General features: G+C 27.4%; 1 protein-coding gene across 1 annotated transcript; it reads right to left on the bottom strand.

Moving 5' to 3' along the window:
* Positions 1-5,299: 5,299 nt before the first annotated feature.
* On the bottom strand, positions 5,300-21,913 carry LOC145834804 (retinoic acid receptor alpha-A-like). The gene is made up of 10 exons (XM_082942315.1): positions 21,604-21,913; positions 18,500-18,588; positions 18,048-18,299; positions 11,662-11,803; positions 8,238-8,425; positions 7,710-7,979; positions 7,205-7,321; positions 6,902-6,989; positions 6,562-6,703; positions 5,300-6,192 (listed from the first exon to the last, which is right to left on the bottom strand). The coding sequence occupies exons 1-10, from the start codon at positions 21,842-21,844 to the stop codon at positions 6,087-6,089; spliced, it is 1,635 nt and encodes a 544-aa protein (XP_082798441.1). The 5' UTR covers positions 21,845-21,913; the 3' UTR covers positions 5,300-6,086.
* Positions 21,914-24,476: the final 2,563 nt, after the last annotated feature.

The raw sequence follows: 24,476 nt of genomic DNA, 5'->3' as shown, positions 1-24,476 counted from the left end.
GTGTTGTCTATCTAGATTTTATATCTGACATAAAAAATTTCTTTATTTAAAGTGTTTATATGGCTGTTATATATCATTAGGTTTTGTGCTACAATTTAGAAAAATATCTAAAAAGTTATTGAACTATTATAGATTACTAATTATTAAAAATAAATCATACATTAAAACAACAAAATGAGTCCACTTAAAAAGTGCAAATCATTTGGTAAGTTTTTATACTTCCGCGAAATAAGGTCCAGCGATGGTGCCGAAAAACCGATCACCCACACGAGAATAAAAGGAGAGGACGAGACCGGAAAGAAGGTATGGGGAGGAAAGTACCACGTCCCAGACGAAAACATGGGCCAGTTTTGGAAGCTGTATTTCGACCGCGTTTTCGTTGAAAAAAAAAGACGAATATCTGACTGAGACTCAAGATAGAGAAAACGGCGGTCCGCTGTTGGTCGATTTGGACTTGAGGTTTCCGGAAGAAATGAGTGAAAGGCAGTTCAATCAAGCCGATATCAAGGCCATACTCGAATTGTACTGCCGATCCTTCCAGGAGCTGTTCGATTTCAATAAGAAAATAAAATTCCTCGTTTTCGTTTCCCATAAAAAGGCGCCTGTTTGCAGAGAGGGTAGGCAGACAAAGGACGGAATCGACATGGTCTGGTGCATCAACGTGGGACACAGCGTTCAGATGACGCTGAGGAATAATACCCATAACAAAACTATTATTTTTATGTAAGGTTTTAAAGTACATGTAGTATTTAACTAATGATTTCTGTTTAGTTTTTATTAATTTGACGATCTATTTGATATAAAAATCAAACACTTTAAAAGGCGAATTGTAATAATTTGCTTGAATGCTCCTTAAATGTAAAGGTTTTTATATAGACTTATTAAATCGTATAACATCATGTGTAGTAATGTAAACTAATGTTTTATCAGAAATATAAAGGTATACAGCAGGGGTATGTATAGACTGGTTTCCTGTTTCCTGTGCATCCTCTGAAAATCTGGAAAAAACAATAAAAAACCATTAAATATTGTTTTCTTTAAAAATAGTTCGCTAGAAATTCACATTCGTATGTTAAATTTTTGCTATATTATATATGTATATAAATATATTTATAAAACAAAAAAACAACTAATTTTTGTATCGTTTACTTAGTTTCAACGTTTAACACGTATCTTCAGAACGAAGTAAAGTACATAGCAAAAATTTTAAAGAATCACACAAAAAAACATTTCAATAATGACGTTTCAAATAAAATTGAACAATTTTAGTTAGCCTATTTAAAAAGCAATTTATGTACAAGTCAACTTATTTTTTGCTTTGTTAGTTCTTTTTTATTTATTTTGTTTTAATGATTAGTGGTTTTTGTTCTTTTAAAATACATTTTTTGATGGTAGAGGCAGGGTTGCTGCCTTTCTTTTATATTATTTAATGATAAATCTTTTAAATTTTTTTCGATTTTCCATATATATATATATATATATATTTAAATGGCGATTTTAAAAATTCTGGAACAAATGTTTCACAAAGCTTTAATTTTTCATAAAGCTTTGATCATCAGCCAGTTAAATTCAAAATAAAAAGCACTGTACTAAACAAAGATACAAAAGTTATGCAAAAAAACAAAAAACAGTATGACGTAATATTGTACATTACAAATATTCAGTACAAAAATCGATTGTAATGTACAATATTTCGTCATACTGTTTTTTGTTTTTTTGCATAACTTTTGTATCTTTGTTTAGTACAGTGCTTTTTATTTTGAATTTAACTGGCTGATGATCAAAGCTTTATGAAAAATTAAAGCTTTGTGAAACATATGTTCCAGAATTTTTAAAATCGCCATTTAAATAAATTATTTAAAAGCCCTTCAAGTGGGCTCAGTTGAAAGTGTTTAAGTTTAAACATTAACCTTATTTTATATATATATATATATAACTTGTTTTGACACTATATTGCTTTTAAGTTAAATTTAGTTTATTTATCTTTTTTGCAAAAGTGACGTAGTTCTATAAGTTAAAAAATTGTATAAACTCTATAATTATGTCAAGAGCACACTTAAAAAGGAAACTTTTAATTTGAAATTAACCAATCAAAAAAGTTTAAAAGAGTCATTTAAACAACTCAAATTAATTCAGATATACTTTCAATCTTACTTATTGTTCTCATTTTAAGTACTTTTATTGTAAATAGTCTACAAAGCTCTTAGATAACAATTTTTCTTCTTAAACTTCTTTTGTAGAAGATTAACAATTTCAACTTACTTTTTGCTTGAAAACTTTGTATTAAGAAAAACCTTATCTAAAGAAAATGATACAACAATAAGTATAGTTTACAGTTAATAGTTATTTAGTTTACATGAAAACTATTTACTTGAAAAATTATTTTTAGTAGGAATTTAATAAACAATTTTATATAAGATTAAGCAATTCCTTAAATAATAAAAAGTGTGTTTAAATAAACTGTTCTTTTGAGTAGTAAAATTTTTAAGATAACTTATTTATTTTGATCATGAGTTATGTTTTTTTTATTTTTTTCAAAGAATGTTGCACATAACACTTTTGTCACAACTACGGTTTGCAGACTCATGCGCAAGTATAATTTTTTCAAACCTATCAGCATTTATCAATTCAGCTACTTCTCCAGTATCTGGGTCGAAGGTCCTTGCCCTGTTAGCAGCAGCCAATCTCCGCTTGTAACACCGTTCAACACCCCTCAAATAGTTCACCTCCATCCTAGATTTCGCTTCGGTTTCATACAGGACTTCATTCCGTTCTAAATCCAGAAGGTAGGCTTTCTTTCCGCGTAAAATAAACCCGATTGTTCTGTTCCCCGTAGGCACGCCAAAAAATGTGTCGCATATTCCTTTAAACACTTTGAATTTTTTCCTAGTTGTTAGTTCTTTTTCGTTCTCTCTGACGTTTTTCGAGCCACACATTCTTTCAAGGTTTTTCTGAATTGTTTAAAAAACAATTAAAGTCTTAACTGAAAAAAAGTTGTGGTTGATTGTAAAATTATGTGTTGTAGTTTTATTTATTATGTTAATCTTTAGTTTGCTGATATTGCCTTAAATATTTACATTATAAATAGTCTGTTAATAAAATTTCAAAACATGTTTTGTTTTAATTTTAAAGCATTAACCTCTAAAACAAATGATTTGAGTTTTAGTTATACTGTTTATTTGAAAGAACAAATAAAATTGCTCAAAAGATTTGATCTAAGGACCTGAAGTATGAATGAAACGTTATTAAGTCGTATACCAAAAGCTTTTATTCCAATTTAATAAAAGTAAGTTTTTAGAATTTAAAGTTTAAACTTTCAATAAATAAAAATAACGATGAAAAGAAAGAAAAACTAAGCGAAAATTAACTAAGATATAGATTTACTTAGAACAGTTGTATTCAAAATATACGCAAAAACTTGTCAAGTAACATACAAATGAAAGTAGATTCTAAATCTTAAACTTAAAAAAAAGTAGTAGAATACATTTTTAGACCTGAAAATTAACTTATATAAGGAAATAAACAGTCCTAGTAGCAAACATGAAAATACTTGAAAAATTTGTTTTAACTTCTTTAAAGAAGGTTAACATGAAATAAGTTGAATTATTTTTACATCAAATCTTGTAACAAATACTGAAAATCACCGCACGACTAACAACAACAGCATCCGAGACAACCTAAGCTGGTTTCGTCCTTATTAGGACTCATCTGGCAGGCATAGTCGCGAGAAACCGCTGTTGAGATCTCACTCAGTGGAATAAAAGTACAAAGTACTGAATCGACCGCTTGTGGGTATAGTTGAAAATAGTCATTAAATTTAATCAGTATTTTGTGCTAACAGGTTAACTATTTACTTTTTATTTAATAGTTAATATGATTGAAGCAATTGAAAACAATTATTGAAAATAAATATATATAAGTATGTTAATGATAAACAATAAAAAACATTTTACTGTTTAAAGATGTAAATTCAACCATAGTCTCAAATTAACTTCTATAAAAAATATAAATATAGAATAAGTACTAAAACATTTACAAACTATTCACTTGATAAATGAAATTTAATGGCTAAAATTTACCTTGTTATCTAAAATAAAGTTAGTATTATTTATTGCTTCTAAACTTACTTTTTTCTTAAACTTTAAACTAATTTAGTTAATTTTGAGAAAAAGTTAACTGTTTCATAACAAAATAATTTTTAATTACTAATTTTATGTCTTATGCCAAACAAAACAGTTAGTTTTATTATCATTGCCATTGTTATTTATTTAAATTTTCTTTTGGTTTGAAAATAAAATGGTATATTTTTTTGTTTAATGACTGTAGAATTTTTACTTATTATAGTATAGACACTTTTTTAGATCATAAAAGATATAAAGTATTAATTTTAAGCATCTTGTGTCTTTACTTTAATTTTAATTGTAAGATAGTAGTACTTTGCTGCATTTTATTTTAACTTTTAACTTAAACAAGATGCCTTAATTTACCATTCAAAACTAATCCTTACAAACACCAATCAATTTAAATTTACATCTTATGCAAAGTACGTAGCCATAAAAAATAGTTTTATAAAATAAATATAAATTAATACAATATACAAAAAATATTTTATGTTGGTGACCAAAATTTTACTGTTTGCTTAAATAAGATTACAATGAAGTTGACATCTATTTCATTTACACACCACTAAATTTTAAAATAGTAATTCTAAATTTGACACTAATTAATAAAAGTTTTAACATTTAAAAACTTTCGTTTTTTACTTCTGTGTTCTATAGATTGTAGTTTTAAGAACTGCAAACTGTTCAAAATAACTAGATAACTAATTAGGAATTTTCTTATAGCTACAATTATGGTTACTTGAACCATTACAGTACAAGTTAGACTAATAGACTTGTAAAATATTTAAATTTGCTTCTAAAATTAATTTTACTAGTAGCCTTCTTCTATACCATTATTACTTTATCTTATCTAATTAATTATCACTTGCTAAGAGTTTGATGTCGGATAAAAAAAAATCACCGTGTAGTCTATGCTAGCTTATGAATAAAAAGATGTCAAGAGGTTAATCTATTTTTTGTACATTAAAAACTGAATTCAGTTAGATTTGGCCTGTACTGTAACTTTAAGTTATAAATAGTGTTTTTACTTAGATTGACTTGTTTATGTGGAAAACAAAACAGTTTCGTTTGTAATTGATCGCTTACTTGTTGTTGGCTTTAAACTAATATCATGCATTTACATCTGTCTTAAACTTTACAAAAAACTAACTTAACAACTAAATAAAATAACAACCAAATTAATTAAAGCGTTTTATTTACCAAAAGAACAAGGGAATGAAACAATCGCGAAAATTTATTTTGAAAAAAATAACTTATTCTAGCAGCTTTAACAAAACAATTTTTTATGTCAAGGCTGAAGTTTGAAAATTATTTTATTTAACAAAACCTTCTGAAAATTTAACTTGAAAATAAAAATTTTCTGAAGGCTTTTAAAGGCAAGAAATCTCAAGCTCATTATGCAATAAGGTTTAGTAAAAGGTTGAAAAAAAACTTTTGTATGCTAAAATTCTAACTACTTCAGCAAGTTCGACGGTTATTGAAAGCAAAATAGTTAGTATTTAACACAGAAAAGTTTCACACGCACAATGCTTTAAAATCAACTTTAACTTTCTTTTTAATTTCAACATACAACTTTTCAAATTATGTAACAAAACCTTTTTTTTTATGAAACGAAAGTCAACAGTTTTAAACAAAACATTAAAGATCGGATGGCTAAATGTTTTTTTTTAGGTTTTTTAACAAAGCACATAATATTAAGTTAAAATAATTTATAATAAAATAAAGTTGAAATATAACATTCGAATTTAGATTTTAAGCTGATCTTAAAAATCCTAAAAACTTTAAACTGATCCATAATTTTATAATATTCGTAATAATAATAAGCACAAAGCTAATCAACTTTATACCAAACACGAGGAATTCAAACGGTAAAGTTCTAATTTTGGTCTAAAATTAAACAGCTCCAAATAAACTCTGTTTAAAGTTTTCTTCTTTTGACGAGTTTTCTTCTTCTGACGATCTTCTTCATTCCTCCTCGATGATCATCTCGCTCATGAGGGGAGGGATCGATCCGTCTGGGAGCTCGTGCTTCACATCCACCACCCGGCTCGCCCCCCTCAAGCTTATCGACCTTTTTGTTTTAATTGAATAATAAATAATGTAAGTTATGAGTTACATAAGTTTTGAATCCAAATAAACTATACACTTATTATTTTTTACTAATACTAATATCTATAGTTGTTACTCTCAAGCCTGTCGTGCCTTGATCTATGTTGCTTAGCTTCTGAGTTACGAAAGTTTCAGAACAAACTAAGGGCATTTTCGAGTTTTTTACTTACTAATAGATAATAGTTTAGTTTAATTTTGCTCCTAATAGTTCAAATCAGCTTATTTAGGTTATTTTTTTTGACTAATTAAGAAGTGTACATTGTAAATATCCTCTCCAAGCTTATAGACCTTTGAGCGTTTTGTTTTATTTAAGTTTTTAGTAATTATTTACCTGAGATCAGCTAGTTTCACCATGAGTTTTGGAAACAGTCTTGCATTTTCTGGCCTTCTCTTTCTCATGTAGTACTTTAGACCTTCTGTTAACTGCAGTTGAAGTTTTTCTACCTTTTCTGGCTCCTCCAAATCTGGTCGGTCTGATAGAAAATACTTGCTTTAGATATGTAAGCTAATCTAAAATGACCATGACATCAAGTATTAGTGCAAAAAATGTTAAATTGACAATCTAGCCATAGATATTTAAATCATATTATTAAACGCTACTTGAATTTTTAAAATCCCAAAGATATTATGACTGAAAACAATTATAAATATACAAATATGTACAAACAAACCCGATGATATAAGGCAAATTGCAGATAGAAGACCAATTTCGGTAGAATCAGCTTTCAACGGTTGCAGTGAAATTGCAAATGCGAACATCTGAGTTTAAAAAGTATCTTAAATTTGAAAATAAATTATATTTTGCGAAGAAAAAGTTGAGTTTTAACAAAGTCACAATTTAGTTATTCAGCAAAAGTCACGTGCTACTTAATATTAGTAATATGTTTTACTAATAACTCCAACGACCGTGCCAGAGTAAAGCACTAAATTAACTTTTATAAGTTAAATATGGATCTAAATAAAACTTTACAAACCTGGTCCGTCATCGGTCCGCACCCGCACATTCTCATTTGGACGCGGGTCAGCGTCAGTCCGTCGCTGAAGGTCATCGTGTCTTGCTCGGGCAGGTACCGCGAACATATCCTCAAAAACTGTAGAAAAATGCTGGTTAGAAAATACTAAGGGTCTTATACAAACTGTAAAATTTAAGCTTTGAAGTGTTTATATTTTAATTTTTAACAATAAATGACCGTTTGATACCTTAACTAAAACTAGTTATTTTACGTTGTACTTTTATATATAATCTACTTTTAGTTAATGATTTAATATAAAACTAATTTAAACAGAATTATAAACGTTTCTAAACGATAAATTGAATCTACTCGGAAGACGCAACTGATAAGTTGTATATAATCTACAAAATTTGAACAACAAACACAATTTTTTTTTTAAGAAATAGTTTAACTTTTAGCCAGTGACAGGTTTTGACCAACAAAAGCGAATTATAAGAAACAATAAAAGCACCAAGACGCAACTGACCAGTATTTCCAAGCACGCGCACTTCAGCAGGGTGATCTGGTCGGCGATGGTGAAGTTTTGAAAGCCGGGAATTCCCTTTGCAAACTCCACAATTTTCACGATCGACTTCGTGCTGAGGTCGGCGAATTTCTTCCACAGCTCCAGCTCGGTTTTGCTGGGAACTTTGTTTTGCTGCTTGCCGTCCTTGGGTGCGGGTTGCTTGTCAACCGAGGGTTGTTGCTGGGGCTCGAGCGGTTTCTTTGACGGGGGATCTCCGTTGGGTGGCGATGGCTGAAAAATTAAGCTGCTTAAAAACATTTTTAGTATTAAATTAGGTCGTACAGGTTATAAATATGTATTGCACTTCTATGAGAAAGCATAGTTTGTTGATGTAAATGCAACTTATAATATATAATAAACAAAACAATCAGTTTGATATAAACTAGACGTTAAAAGATACTGACAGTTTTAAAATGAACTACATCAGATTAAACCATTCAACGAAATCGAACTAACAGTAGTCTTAGCTTAAATATAAAAAATAACTACCGGCTGGTACTTTTTGATGTCGGACATATTCGGGAAAGTTTTCTGGTGGAACCGGGAAACCGCTTCTATCAGCTTTTCCACTTCCGGCGTCACTTTTAGCGCTTCTGTTGCGTCACTGCTTGAAGACGTCACGTCCGCTTTAGGCTCCTTGTCCTTCCCGCGCTTCTTATTGCGGTCGTTACGTACCGCTGTGAGATTGTAATGTTAATAAAAAATAAAAAATAAACTTAAAAATATTTCAAAACGTATAAAAAAGTTGTGTACTGTTTACTCTAAGGTAGTTTATCTGAACAAGTTTAAATATTTTTTACCGCCGTGTAGCCAAAAAAAATATTACAGTAGTTTATTAAATTAAAATATCTTTTACCGCCGTGTGATCAAAGAATATTAATATAGTCATTTTTTAATTTGTATAACTTTTGTACTCTTTAAGATGCATTGAAAAATGTTTTCATAAGTTTTACAGATTGAAAAAACTCAGAAAATGATTTAATAGTTATAAACAAAAAATTTAGTTGTAAAAAAATTAGCATAGAACTGATGTATTAGTCGTTTTTTGTTGCATACTAAGCTTTTAAAGCATGCAAATGTACAATTTTTGTTGCTATATAGAAACTTTAAATGTCAAAAGTATCAGATTGATTTGACTTGATGTGCAATAAACAGCTTTAAATATTAACTTACTAGCACAACTACTAATTCGGTTACCAAAATTGCAGCTGTATTTATGTATACTTAAATTATTAACTTTTTCATGTGTTTTTTTCGCAGTGTAACAAAATACTTAGACGGATTTTATCGTTCCATGAAGTTTAAACTACTGACATAAAGCGTTTTGTTACAAGCTACAGTTAAATGGTTTTAAAACAATAAATCGAATATATATTTAAGTATTTTTTTATTATTATTTTACGTGTAATGAAAATTTCGCATGCATTTATGGCGAAACTTTAAATAAAGATTTCAAAAAGCATTTTTATTAATGATAGTTTTAAATCTGCAATATTTTAATCCGTGTTTTCAGGTATAAACTTAATTTTAGTTAACTAATAAAGTATAAAAGAATAGCTTAAATTACTTCTAACTTAGCTCTAAAATAAATAATTAAGTATTTAAACTGAATTCTACATATTGTATTTTAATATGTATCTTTATAAAAACTTAGAACATCTTCTATTAAAATAAAAATAAATTAGCAGATTAAACAAAAGTTTTACTCAACAAAAGTAAAGAGTTCTATATTTTTGATAAAATGGCTAGATTATTATTTTAAAGCTAAAATAGTAAAAACTTTAAAAATAACATATTAAAGGAATAAAATTACATATTTTACATAAAACTTTACACTTACAGTTTTTATAATCCACACATAAAACAAAATAAAGCTCAACAAATTTCTTAAACTTAACAAAAGAGCCAGGCTAGATGAGATTACCTTATATAAAGAAACAGGATTATTGACGTTTGACAACAAGTTAGTAGCCCTGAGGAACAATCGCTTATTCTAGTGCTGACATTCTAAACTTTATAAACACTTGTGAATTGGTATGGTTGTTTTCCTTAAATAGTTTTAATTCAGTTTTATAAACTTAGCATTTTAAAATAATGAAATAAATATATAAATGAAAAGCTTAATAAGTTACTTTTACAATCACAAAATCATAGTATTTACTAATATAAATTCATATGTTTAACATTACAATTAAGAAGCAACTTTTTCGTAAAGTAATGTTTTTAAACTCGTAGTATCTTTTTGTAACTTATCAACTTAGTAGAACCTTATTTATTTCAATTCAATCCTCAATTTTGTTTTCAAAATTAATTTAAATGTTGTATTAGTAAAACGTAAAGCTACACAACCAATGTAATTTGACGAAACAAAGGTAAGTATAACGGCATAAGAATCTGGTAAAACAACCAAAACTATACCAAAAAAAAAAATTATAAAGCTTGAAATTATTTGTGATCATACAGCAACATGTAAAAAAACATCAAAACATTTTAATTAAACTCCAGTATAACAATAAGTAAAGCTTAAAAAGTAATTAAACGTTCAGATTTAATAAAAAAATAAATTTATACCACAAAAACAGTTTAAAAACAAAGAATACAACTGCTGCCAAGTTTTACGAGTTTAACTTAAACCTGTATAAAGTTTTTCTCAATTTAAAGTGATGCGTAAGATTTTTGCAAAAGTCATGACTTTACAAATAAATAAATTATATTTAATTTCTAAAAAGGTTATAAGACCTTAATTCTATTTGTTTGTAAGTGTTTACCAAAGCTTAACTTTTAAGTAACAATATTAGTTCGGTTAAAAACATTGTTCAATTTATTAATTTTTAATAAACGAAATCAAGTAAACTTAAAGAGACAAAAGTTAAAAAATAATTATTTTATTCTGCAAAAAAAAAAAAACCATTAAGAGTAGCAAAACTGTTTGTGTTAAATTTATATTTATATAAGTCTGACCGCTTTCAAAGTGAAATTTAAAAGCTTATTTATGTCGTTTACCAGAAGAGCAAATTAAGTTCATATTTGCCTCATTATAAATTTATTTTTGGAACATTATTCAATATTAAATTTATTAAAAGCACTAAACATTTATGTTATAAAAAGAACTTATTGTTATAAACTATTTTGTTATAAAATATTTGCTGTTAATTATTCATAGAATAAGTAGTTTTTATTTCTAAAAATAATCAAATTAAGTAAGTTTAAAACATATTTTAGAAAGTAATAGTTTTGATAAGTGAAAATTGAGCTACTCAATCAGTTCAAAGTTGTATAGTAAAAGCAATGTATTAGCATCAAACAAAAACCTTTTTAATATCTTATTTGAAAAAGTATAACGCAGGATAGACTGACTGTCAGAAACTTAACTTTTCAGACGTTTATTTTTGTGATAAATAAATAAATTTATAAATCTAAATAGACGAGTGTTTTTTTTTAATTACCAACTTCCTTGCAAGCTGCATTTACATTTTTTTTTATAACAGTAATTTGGTTTTTGACTAAAATAGTTTTGGTTCATAAGCTATATTTTGTAGCTTAAAAAATAAACTGATCCCTTTGAAATATGTTTTGCTGAGTATTTACAAAGCAAAATAAAATATAGTACTTGTAAAATGTTTCAAACGTTTAGCTTTATGTACTTACGAAACAAACAAAATAAAAAGACTTTAAAAACTTAACTGAACATTTTGATTAATGTCATTATATTGATTAAAGCCTTTTAATGTTATTAACTTGCTTTGAATTTTAAACATTTTGGGTTTACATACTCAAACTTGTAGCATTAGAATCTAAGCAAAGTTAAAATTCCTTTATGTAAAGTTTCGCTTAGTATTCACAAAACAAACAAAATATTAAAGTAAAAAAAAAGTAAAAATAAAAATTTTTAATATTTAGTTACAACACTCACACTCTCTCAACATTCCGACTTGGATGCATTTTTGGAACCTGCAAAACTGGCACCTGGACCTCGTCTGTTTCGTCATCTTGCAGTTTCCGTCGCGGTGACACGTGTACTGCATCCCCTTCTGCACGGACCTCCTGAAGAAGCCCTGTTCAAACAAGTGTGAGTTGAAATTTTTTGTATGTAAAAATATGATAGAGCTGTTTGAAGTTTCAATTTGAAACGTCGCTAAGCTTTACATAGAAACAAGTTGGTCAGAAAATTTCAAACGTTTTGTTTTCTTCTGAAGAAGCCCTGTAAATTTTAAATAAGCGTGAGTTAATGTTGTTTATAAGTGAAATATTTCAGTTGTGCTATGAAAGTTGAAATGTCGCTAAACTCCACGTAGAAAGGATTAGGTCAGAAAATATTATGAGTAAGCTTGTTTCAAAGACCTGGTTTTTTGGCGAATTTCCTATTTTAAGGAAGTCTTTAGGTTTTCGAGCTTGTTTAATTATGAAAACAACTTAATGTGTTCAAAGTTAGGGTCAGTGGCAAAATATAATCTTTAATTAAGAAAGTTGCTTTCTTGCTTAACTTTTATTAGTAAAGTATTTTTTTACATGTAAAAGTACTTTTTATCAGTAGACTTTATTTATTTGTTAAAACCCTCAAACGGACAAAACCCTGTACCACGTAAAGTTATAAATAAGTTGCTTCGATGTTTAAAAGTGTTGCTTCAGTCTTCTTTAGTGAATATAGTAATATAAGACTTTGTAAGTAATTAGCAATTTTAATAAGCAATTTTAATTAAATTTGAAACGTTTTAAGATATGATGTGCGCTAGAAAAGAATACAGAGTGAATTGTTAGTACTAAGTTACATGCACAATAACTTAAAAGGATAATAAAAGTTGAAAACACTTTATTTGCTAAGCCGTTTGAGATGAATTTTGGAAAATTTAAAAGCTCAGAAAACTACTGGACATGTTTCCTTGATTTATGAAGATTTATTAAGTGTTCGTATCTTGTTTTTACTTTTTGCTAATAATTTTTTTTTTATTGAGTTTGAAAAAAAAAAATTTAGAAAACTTTTTATGATTATAATTTTAGTACTTTACTTGGTATGTAAACAAATGTTAATTATTTTGTACAAACTTATAGAAAAAAAGCTGGTATTTATATGCCTAAACTCACTTTAATAATTGTCTTTTTAAAGTTCTATAAATGTTTTTATACGACATAAGTAAACCACAAACAAGGTAGCTGAAGAAAAATTAATTTAAGGCAAATATCTTAAGAATATTGGCGCCATTGAGTGGTTAAACAAACAAATAAATCGTAAATTTTTCTGTCTTGTAAACGTAGTAATAACATGTCATAAAAAGTACTTTTGTTGTTTGGTTGACTAAATCCCTGAACAATTTAAATTATCAAGGTATTTTACATGGTCGTTAAACTGAGATTATAAAATTATAAATAATTAGGAATTTTACTTGAGTTTAAAACATATTTCGAAAGTTGCTTTTTAAATTTTAAATTCTTGTAAGCTTAAGAGGCAAATAAAATCTAACAAACACAAAACTTCTCAAGTTAGATGGTTGGTATAAAAATGTGAGAAAATTAAGTTGATGTGTGTGCGAAGTAGGATAGATAAAAGCAAATATTTGATAACACTCTGTTTGATTTAATTATGAAAGGTTTAACATTCTGTATCATTTAATAATGAAGGTGTGCCTTAATACTGGGTTGCGGTAATTTTGATGTAAATCCGCAGTTTAGCTAAATCTTTCCAGTGGATAATTTACAACTTTAAAGATTTAGATACCTTTAGATATATTTTAAACTATCTTATTTTTTAAAATAATCTTACTCTAATAAGTGCAGTTCTCTTTAAACAGAAAACAAATATGTTACAACTAAAACAAAACTGTCCGTTTTTCGAAGTTTTTTTTTTTTCCTATTTGTAAACACTAATAAATTTATATTTAACCACCATACTATACAAGCATACGAAACACGTGTAATAAAAAGCTTATCATGAAGGTCTAATTTAATAATTGGTAATTCAGAATAATAAAATGCTAGTTTTGTAAACAAAAGAAACTTTATACTCAAAATACAAAAACAAGGTAATTTCAGATTTAACATTTTTAAGATTAGTTGCCACCTGTAAAAATTAATGCTTACACATGATATTGGAGAAAATAGATGTTTATAAAAGAAACAATTAAGTTATAGTATGTCCATTAGTAGTTCATTAAAGTACAAAAGAATTTATTGATGACTAATATAATACCATCTAATGTTTTTCAAATGTGATGCTTTTGTAATGTAGTACTTTATGAAGGTGTTTATTTTAGAAGAATGAGAATTATTTTAGAATATTTAACACATTAAAATAAAGATTTGTGAAAAATCTGATTGATTTGATTTATAAGCAACTAAGAAGCAAGTAATTAAACATTTACATCATTTAACTAAAAAACATTAAGCAGAAGTTAACCATTTGTGGTTTTAAAAGTAAACAATAAAAAAGTGCTGCAATAAGCTACGCACTTAATGTACCAAGTTTACTACGAACTTACGAAATAAACTTTTATAGCCTCGATGTTTACAAGTGAGTTTTTATCCAAGTATGTTTATGCTTCAGAGGTACTCAATACAAAAATTAAATGTTAAAGAGATTTATAAAGTGATTGATTATGTGTATTTAACTCCTTTGAAAACTACATGCAGAATGTTCATGTATTATATGAAAAAACTCGAATCTAGTTATTAATTTGGTTTGCATACTTTAAACATTTTGGTTTATATATAAACACATTTTGTTATATGTACATATAGTTTTAAAAACTTGATATAGTTGTATAAAAACTAATTTAGACTATTACTCAACTAATGGAAAATTAAACGTTAAAAAGCTAGCTGAAAGTAAAATTAACTTTAAGACATAAATTTTGAAAAAAATAATTGTCAAACAGAAATCATAAAAAAAAAAATTTTAGCTTAGTTGTTGCATTAGTCATTCTCAATGCAATGTTATTCCAAATTAGAGGTATAACACAGTTCAAAAAGAGTCTTGAAAGTCCAAAACAAGCAAAGTCATTTAAAACATTAATGATCATACGTAATAATCGTATTTAAAATAATACCTAATAGCATCTAATTATTTGGGATGCTCGAAACTGTAAATTAAGGCTTTTATAACAAGTATTATAACAAGTTTAACTTTTATAACAAGTTCATGTGACTTAAAGTTTTTTGAACATTTAAATTAAGTTCTAAAATAATCAAAACAGAATGCAAGCGCGTTCAAAACTTCAAAGTTGATAATTGAGACGAATTGAGACAAATTCAATCGGCCGGCCCTGCAATCTTTCATGCGAAAAAAACGAGAGAGGCGATTTGAGAGACGTTCAGAAATCATTCGGGCGTGTCGAGGAGGATTACGCCGGATTTCTAGTAGAAGCGCGCAATAAACCTGCTATTAGCCGGTGATTTGCGCAAACCTTTCCAGCTTAACATGTAAAACCTTTTCATGGAAGTCTTCTTTTGAAGTGGCATGACTAAACTGATAAAATTTGATGCGTGGAAAAAGAACAGTCGACGGACATCACATAACATATTCATGTTTTAAACTCATAGTAAATCAACTACCTTTTTTTTCGTGTGAAGAAACTTTGACAGACGCTTTTAATTAATCAGATGAAGCAATGTAAGGCGCAAAATCCTATTTTTAATCTTTAAACATATCATACAAGCAATAAAATTCTTTATAAAGGTAACTTGAAAACACATTAACATGTAAAAAAATCACAACCGCACGAAGACAGCGAGTGAAAAAGGGAGTGATGGAGATTAACAAAGAGACGGCGAGAAAGCATAAAAAAGAGGGGGAAGGTATTTTCAGCGAGCTGTCATCGCGAGTGCAGGCAAGCGTGAAATGAAAACAGCGCTGACTTGATCGAGTGCGCCAGCTTTGCGCTTGATTGATACCAAACTTGTTTTGTTGATTTTTTTTGCAAATTTTTTTTACGAGCGACGTTTCCCTTTTGTTTTTCGTCTCATTTTCGCAGCTCGCAGTTTGCATAGCTAAAACGTGTTGCATTTTGTACTAAAAAAACGAAATTTATAAGAAAAGAATAATGTTGTTTGTAAAAACGATTTTCCAAGAATTCAAACTTTGTACCTTTAGATACTTTTAAATTGGTATTTTTTAATGGTATAAGAGTTTAATAATGGTTGAATGTTTTGTACAAAAGTTAAAATCAAGTTAAAATGGTCATTTAAAAAAAGTTAATTTATGTTTGTAGCTATTTTGTTTTTATAGTTGAAGTAATGTTTAAAGATTAGTCAAAAAATTGTAAATAAATGTTGATAAAAAGCAACAACTTTTAACTTTAAAATAAGATCGACTACTTTTAATTACTTTGGAACTATTATTTATTTATGAGTAACAAAGTCGCTTAAAGCGTAAAAATAATTGTAGCAAAAAAGTCTTCTAGGTAAGCCTTATTTTAAATACTTATTTTTCTGCGAGATGTTATAATTGTGTCTATATAAATAGTTGTACATAATAAAAACGAAAAGTTTATAAGCTGAAGTTTATATGACGAAAAAGGTTTTAATCACTTTTATAAATAAATACTTTGAACTATTTAAAATAAAGTCAGCAATAGTCTAAATTTTAAAAAACAATCTTTTTGATATAAGTACATTTAAGAACGCCAAAAATCAAGGTTGAATTTAGTTATTTTCAGTGTTTGTACAAATACGTTTTTAAATATTATATTAAATTAAACTACAGTTTTCATACACTTTAATAATTTTTCGAAATTTATTTTCATTAAAACTGGTCTACACAGTATAACATAAACTTATACCTAATTAGTTAACCTGAGGTAATATTACAGTTAGGTTTATGAAAAATAACTTATAAATAATACAGTTCGAAAATTAAAAAGTAAATACAATATAAAAATATGGCGACTACTAAAAAAAATCGGAATGTCGATATTACATGACAGCATGCTACTTAAAAAACTGAAATGGGTGGTCGTTGCCAAGCAGATTACGTTGCTATGGAATTTGCGTTTCCAGGAAGATTATATGTGTATTAAGCACGGGCGTTTTTGAATGCGGTTTTTGGAATATACAAATTCGAATATACTTTTGAAACTTTAGAGCTTTATTTAAGGTCACAGAGAAAATGATGTTGTTTTCAACGAGTGTTTGTCTAGGAGTTTGAAGTTTTTCATTTTACAGTATATTAAAAGTTTATTCAAAGTTTAATTTAACATCATGACTTGAACTGTATGCCATCTATAATGGCCACAGAATCATTGTAAAAATTATTTGGTAAACAAATTACTTTAAAATTCAAAGCACTTTTACCTCCAATATAATTATTACCAAATGAGCCTGAATACTACTTTATTTTAATTCAAACTCTTTTGAAAAATTTGAAGCTTATTAGTTTAAACTTAATAAAAAAAGTACGAAGTAATCTTGTTTTCTACTTATCCAAAAATAAAGTACACATTAAATCAGAAAAAAAAGTAACTTTGTACGTAATAGTTATGTTAACAAGGAGTAACCTTGTCTAAACTTAATAGTTTGTATAATTTGGTATCTTTTAAGTCAAATATTTATATCATAATATAGTATCATCAATTTTTATTTTTAACTTCACTTAAACTAAAAAAAAACTTAAAAAACTTTGAAATAATAGTTGTTTTAGACCCATTTAAATATTATGTTTATATATATACTGCTATTAGAAAAGTTAAATTATGTTTATAAAACTAAAGTCATAAAATATCTCACAACTTCTATAATACCTTAAAGTATCATCAATTAGTTTCGTTTAAAATACAGTTATACTAAATACTTTCAATAAATAAATTATCTTATATATTCAATCTATACCTTTTAAAGAGGTTTAATAAAAATATCAAATATTAAATCCAGTCATCGGTTTTAGATATGTTTATTTTTTTGGTAAGTCGTAACAATATTTTACACTGTAAAACTATAAAATACAAAACTAAATTGTTTCTTTTTAAACTTATTTAACTACTAAGCTGCTATGCCTATACTCTAAAAACAGTACTTATTTTTCTCTAGCTGTGTTTTTCTCCTTAATATTAAGTAAAATATTCAAGAGGCTTCTTGATTACAGAACCAGTTAAAACTCAAAAAATTGAAAAAACTTTAATCTAACGGACTTTATAAAACAAAAACTTGTAGTAACAAATCTTGCTGAGACCTCGAAAGTTAGACCAAACATAAACAAACAGAACAACCTTGCTAAAAATAAGACCTCAAATAATTACAAAAAAACGTAACAGCCAACATTTAAAGAACAAATTAACAAGTTAAGCAGCAACAAAAGCAAAAATTACAACGAACCTTACACCCTTCGCAGCTGGACACCCCGTAGTGGTACCCCGAACTTTTGTCCCCGCACACGAAGCACGGCTTGAACACTCTGGGGGGAGGGGGCGGCGTCTGGGGCGCCGGCGGGGGCCGGTAACCGTGGAAACCCTGCTGGATGTGACGCATCATCTGCATCTGCGGGTTGCCATGCATCGCCTGCTGGTTGCCATGGACCATTCGCGGGTCCGCGGCTGCTTGCCCGTTTCCGTTGATTAGAGGGTTTATCTGCAGTTGTAGCAATTCAGTAAGTACAACAATCTTAAGCTTTGTTGATTAGATGCTAAAGTTATTTAAATCAGGCAGTTACTAAAGTAAATTTATAAAAAAAGTTAACATTTTAACAATTTCTGAGAACTAAAGTCGCACTGAGCCAATCATATAAGCAAAAGCTGATACTTTTCGATGTTTGTTAAATTGTAACTAACTTGTCCGCTGTGATTGTGGTGGAAATTAGCATCATTTTCACTGCCGCTGTAGCTTCCGTTCGATGAAATTCCAATGCTGTCAGGTGAAGCTGAAAACAAAGTTAACAGTAAATAAATAATACTTGGTAAGTAAAAAACTATCGGTAGTTATGTACTATATAGTCTAAAAGTTTTACGTACCTGTTTTAAATTGTAAATTAAATTTTAACGTGTCGAGTTAAGATTATTTTTATTATTCAAATATCAAAAATTTGTAATTAAAATTTAATAACTTTGTCTAAGAAAGTTTTTTTAGTTAAAACAAACTAAAACTTCTAAAACATACATTATACGATCAATATAAAAAGCTTTTAATAAATACAAGTAGTTTATCGGTTTAAATTATAAAACAATGAGTGAATGATAAATTTTTATTGATTTTAACCTTTTATAATATATCGTTCAGTTATCACTAAGCATAAGTTTTGTTGAAACAAATGTTATGAATAACTTAAAAGAAGAATACTTTCAAGGTCTTTCAAATAAAGTTAAGTTTTTTACCATAGTTTTAATAAGATAAAAAGTTTGTTATCGATTTTTAATAAAAAACAACTAGTGATTAATATCAATGTATTTTTTACTAAATGCTATTGTATATATTCAAGGTTAAAGATAAAGTTTTTATCTCATAGACCACAATTTAAAACAACAAAAACATACTAAACTAGTACGGTTTATTTATTTTTCTCTCTATTGTTAACTACTGTTATGTAAGTTCACACAATCTTTAAATTACAACTACTAAAATGAAATTTAACATGCTTTAATATAATGTATGCCACTATGAAGATTTTTGTAGCAATGTAGTGTTTTAATACATAAATATAAAATTTAGATATGATAGATGTGTTTATTGATTAATTTAAACGATAATTTTCCTAACTATTGTTGCGGAGTTAAATATCAAAACACGTTTATATATAAATATTGCTTCAAAACTTTGACAAACAATGAAACATGTACTAAGTAAAAAATAATTTTTACGTAATTCAGTCTATGCTAAATTGACATGTTTAAGCTGAAAGTAGTTTATTTTATTCAAAAATTGAAGATGTTTTTATACCCAATAACGTGTTATTTAAGCAAGATCTACACTTTCAGTTTTATTTAGATGTTTTTAGCTGAAGTGTGGGTAAAAGTAAATCATTAATTTAAATACAGCAAACCTGCAAAAATAAACATGGTAATCATAAATTGCTTCAGTAAATTATAAAAATGTTTCATTTTTATGCTAGGTGCTTAATTTTAACTTATTGAAACATATATTTAGAAAAGTAAATAACAAAAGTATGGTGAAATAATTAAAACAACTAATTTTTTCAGACACGCATACGAATTCCCAAGTTTCAAGTTTCCAAACAAATTTTAAAACAGAGAAACAAGACCCAGTAATTACATTTTCCATGCTGACTTACCTAATAAAATTACACTGCAAATCCCCAGTAATCACATAATACTTATTTGAACAGATAACAACGAATTCCTAGACTTAAGCAAAGTTTATTGAGAGGTTTTGATATACTCAAACCCAAAATAAGTTGGTTTTACTAAAATAAAGTACATTTTGTTGTGCCGATATACATAAACACTAAATATTTTTTTAGTTCTTTTTGAATGTTGATTATATATAATTTAGCTAGTTTTTTTGTTATGTATTGTTTTATTGTAATTTATACTTGTCCTTTGACTCAAAGTAATCAGCCTTAAGTACTTTTATTGCATAACTACGTAGAATTACAAAATTACTGCAAATATTTGCACGAATGGAGACACTTTACTTGACGCAGTAGGCTATCATTTAGTACTTGGTTAAAAATTAACTAAAAATAAGCTTAACGAAAACTGACTAAAATATTTTTTTTTCGTGTTTAAAAAAAAAAAAACTGAATCGAAATAACAGCTAAGTTAAAAAGCAGTACACTATTTTTTATTTAACAAGAATAAAATTATACACAAACGTCTAATTACAAAATAAGGAAAAACGTAATCTAAGAAAACTTCATAAAAAAAAAACAATTAAAAAAATCAACTAAAATGCGTTATAACAGATGATAATACATTCAAATGAAAAGCACTCAATATAAAATACCACGCGTATTTACCATATACGTAGTTATTACCAACAAATATAAGGTCAAGTAGTTATTAGTTGGTTTTGCTCAAGTACGAACTGGCCTCAGTGTTAAGTTTATTTTCATGACTATCTATGCCTACTCCCTTCACGGTTTTTTTTTGAAATATATAAGTTTTTATATATCTTTGATTTTTAAACAAATTCATTAAAAAAGTCAGACCTCGTAAAATGGTAGCTAATACTAACTGAAATGAACTTTAAAAATTAGCTAAAATTATAAATGTAAAATATTAAAAATTAATTGAATTGTTGTGTCTAGAAAAAGTATTAGAAAATTTAACAAAGAGTAGTTTAAACATAAATATTGCAGGTGTAATCGGTTTTTGCGGTTTTATTATAAGTTACTTTAATTTAATTTAATTATTGAAATTAATTTCACACAGTAAAGGTGAAAACGTTTTTTTAAAACCTAAAAACTTTACTTATTTCATAAATTTAACACACTAAAATTTCAAAACACTTAAGCTTGTTTTTAGAATTAAAAGTTACATGTGAACAGATTCTGCAAAACAATTCAATATGAAGGTCATTTTCGTATTTGTTACATAATAAGAACCTTGCTTGCAATCATTTATCTGTGAAGTTTTCTTACAGAGTATTTAGTAAAAGAAAAAATAATATTTACTGTTAACAAACTAGTAAAGAAAAAAAAGCTAGATCAATTCTATTTTTCTGATAGAGATGTTTAAATATAATATACAAGTTTCAGAATTAATCAAATTTGTGCTTCGTTCATTTTATCGTTAATCAGCTTCTATATTACAGTTTCTAATATTTTGAATTTTAAAAGTTTAAAAAACCTTTAGTTTAACTTGAAAATAAAAATAACTTTGGAGTTTTATAAGAACCAGTAAATTGTCTAGTTTAAGACATTAAAGTAAAATAAAAAAAACTGCACATAACTTTGTTTAATTATGACATCACAACTAACATCCGCTTTTTCTCCCGTTCGTGTCGATGCGGTACGGGTGGTGGCCTTGAAAGTGCTGGTTTCCATGGTAACCGTTGGGGTTTGTCCCCATCGAAATGTTCAGCTGGGTGAGGGGGTCGACGACGTTGGGGAGTGGGAAGTTGTGGTTGCCATGGCGAACCGGGTTGCTGACGACGGCCGAGGGGTAGAAGTTGGTGATGACCCCGTTCATACAGTGCTCCATTTGTTGGTGGAAGTTCATTTTGTTTTTTCTTACAAAACTTATGAGTTTCTGACTGACTACTGTTTTCCAATGTAAAATAAAGTTTACCAGTCCTAGTTTTCAATTAAGTTGTTTAAATAGTTTGAAATCAATATAAAAATAAGCTGTGAAAACATGTCTTACACATTTTGCTTATTAATTTAAATTTTAACTGTGTTTTTCGATTTTTAAAAACTTTACAGTTACCGATTACTGTTTTATTGTATACAAAAACTATTTTGCATTTTTTTTAATATTTAAAAATAGTTAACTTATACTACATTACTAGGCTGTTATTAGCTTTTTTATTTTTAACATGTAGTTGATATTGCTTATAAATTAAAAGTTATTGAGCTTTTAATTTGTATTGCCTGTACCAAATTGGGTCAAAAACTTATTTGTTCATAAATACAGCATGCAATAAGAAAACTAAAATAAAATAAAAAAAATAATAAATAATAAATATGTAAATTTACAGCGTATTATAATACCTCATTTACTTAACTTTTTTTCTGTAAGTAACGTATTAGTTATTTAATTTAATAAAACTATTTAACTTAGTTATTTTACGCTTCTTCAAAGTAGCAGCCTACAGTAGTCTGCCATTAATTTCTTAAAGCTTTCGCAAAAACTTGTGCAGACAACACTCATAAATAAGTAACCAACATTAATGTTTTATTGGCACCAAACTCAAAAATAAAATTTCCACGGCTTAAAACGATATTTCACGAGTTTTTTCTTAAAAGAATTAAAAACCCGACAGTTACAAAACACAGCTGTAGTGTCAAAACATCAGAAAAGTGTAACAACTTTGTGTTGAAAAATTAATGGGAAGCTTTAAAGTTGTGAGGGCTGCCGTTTCAAAAGGACTTTTGTTTTTCGCTCTGCAGTTAGTCTGCTGTTTTTTTTTTGTTTTTATCATTAAATATTAAACAGTTTTGAAACTCTTGGTTTAAAAATAAAAAAACACACTTGCTAATTTTTTATGTAGCTGACAAAGGTTTTATGACTTACGCATTAGCTTTAGTACAATGGTAACAATTTTAATAAGTATGTATATTTTAGGAAGTTTGATTTATTTTAACATATTCGTTATTTGAAAAAAAATTTTTTTTGCAATCTTTTTAATAACAAAAAAAAATTTAATACTTCCTTTTAATGCTTAATGGATAAAAATAAAAACTTTATTTTATTTTTTTAATTTATATTTTTTTAAATAATAAAACTAACTTAATTTACATAACTATTATAACAAAAATAAAAAATAAAGCTGAATATTTTTTTTTAATGGAAGTAATATAGGTTTAAAAATAAAAAACCCAAAAAACAAAATTTATATACCTTTGTATTTTTACTTAACAATATAATTAATTTTAACCTTTCTGTTTGAGTTGAAATAAAGTTGCTTTATTGAAAATGAAACAAATGTTTTAAAAATAAGTAGTGTTTATTTTTACAGTCTATGTTTATGAGCTTATAATAAAGAAATATATACGATAAAATTATAAGTTTTATAGTGTTTTTTTTACACTTCGCAATGAGTAATAGATAAAAGTTGATTAGTTATTTAGTTTGTAGGTTATTATTAATATTTCATTAAATTGAGAAAGAAAAAGCTGTTTCTACAAATAAGCTTATAGATTAATTGCTATATATTATAACCTTAAAAATATCCAACAGCTAAATGAAATGCTCGGACAAAAACAAAATGTTTTTAGCCAGTGATCTATGAAAGCACCACTACACATTTGAGGAGAATAGAAAAATGCGTTCAATTGAAATGTGTTGACTTGAAAAACTGACGCGTAAGAAGCGAATGAGAGGCGATGAAAGTTGATAAGTTAAATTTAGCCGGTAGCTATCAACCAGCACTCTTGTAATACGAGCTGAAGTTTTTACTAGTAATTCTGATAATTTGTTTGATCGAGTTAACGTTTTCTTTAAATTATTTTTTGCAGTCTTTCAGTGTTTTTGTTCTTAAAACACTGAAGAGTAAATAAATTTAGTCAAAACATTGATGTAACTCGATTATTTTTAAACTGATTTGATTAACATTTAGTTTTTTATGTTTTTGTATAACATTTGAAAACAATCTACCTAGCTATTCGTTTAGATAGATCGTAACAAACATAAGTTTAAATGGTTAAAACATTTGTATATTAGAACACAGAACCATTAACATTACTAACTCCTAAACTGTCTCAAAAAAAAGTTTTTATTGCAAGTAAACTTTGCTGTTGGTATCTGGTTTGAACAAATATTTGAACACCTTGCGCTGAATATAGCTGAAAAATAAACTTCCATAAAAAAATATCTAAAAAACCATCAATCTGCTGTGAAAAATGAAATGTTTCAAACGACGTGTAAAATCAAAAGTCGAGCTCAACTTATCATAACAACTCGCTTTTTTCTCTCCGCTCTCTCGTTTTAGCACCTATCTCGTTTGCAAAATTCTCTCGGTTGTCATCAAAATGATTTATGTGTTTATTAAGTTTGTAATCTACTAATAGCACTTTTGAACGGTTTTAACTTAAACTAGATTAAATAATTTTGACTCATACTAACAAATACTTATAACTGACCTTGGCTTTAACACATAGTCACTAATAAATAAAACACTTAATACTTTTTT

The sequence above is a fragment of the Thalia democratica genome, chromosome 4 (assembly GCF_965202585.1).
Source record: "Thalia democratica chromosome 4, ktThaDemo2.hap1.1, whole genome shotgun sequence".
Classification (NCBI taxonomy): Eukaryota; Metazoa; Chordata; class Thaliacea; order Salpida; family Salpidae; genus Thalia; species Thalia democratica.
The sequence above is the reverse complement of the archived record's forward strand: the minus strand, read 5'-3'. Positions and strand labels throughout refer to the sequence as shown.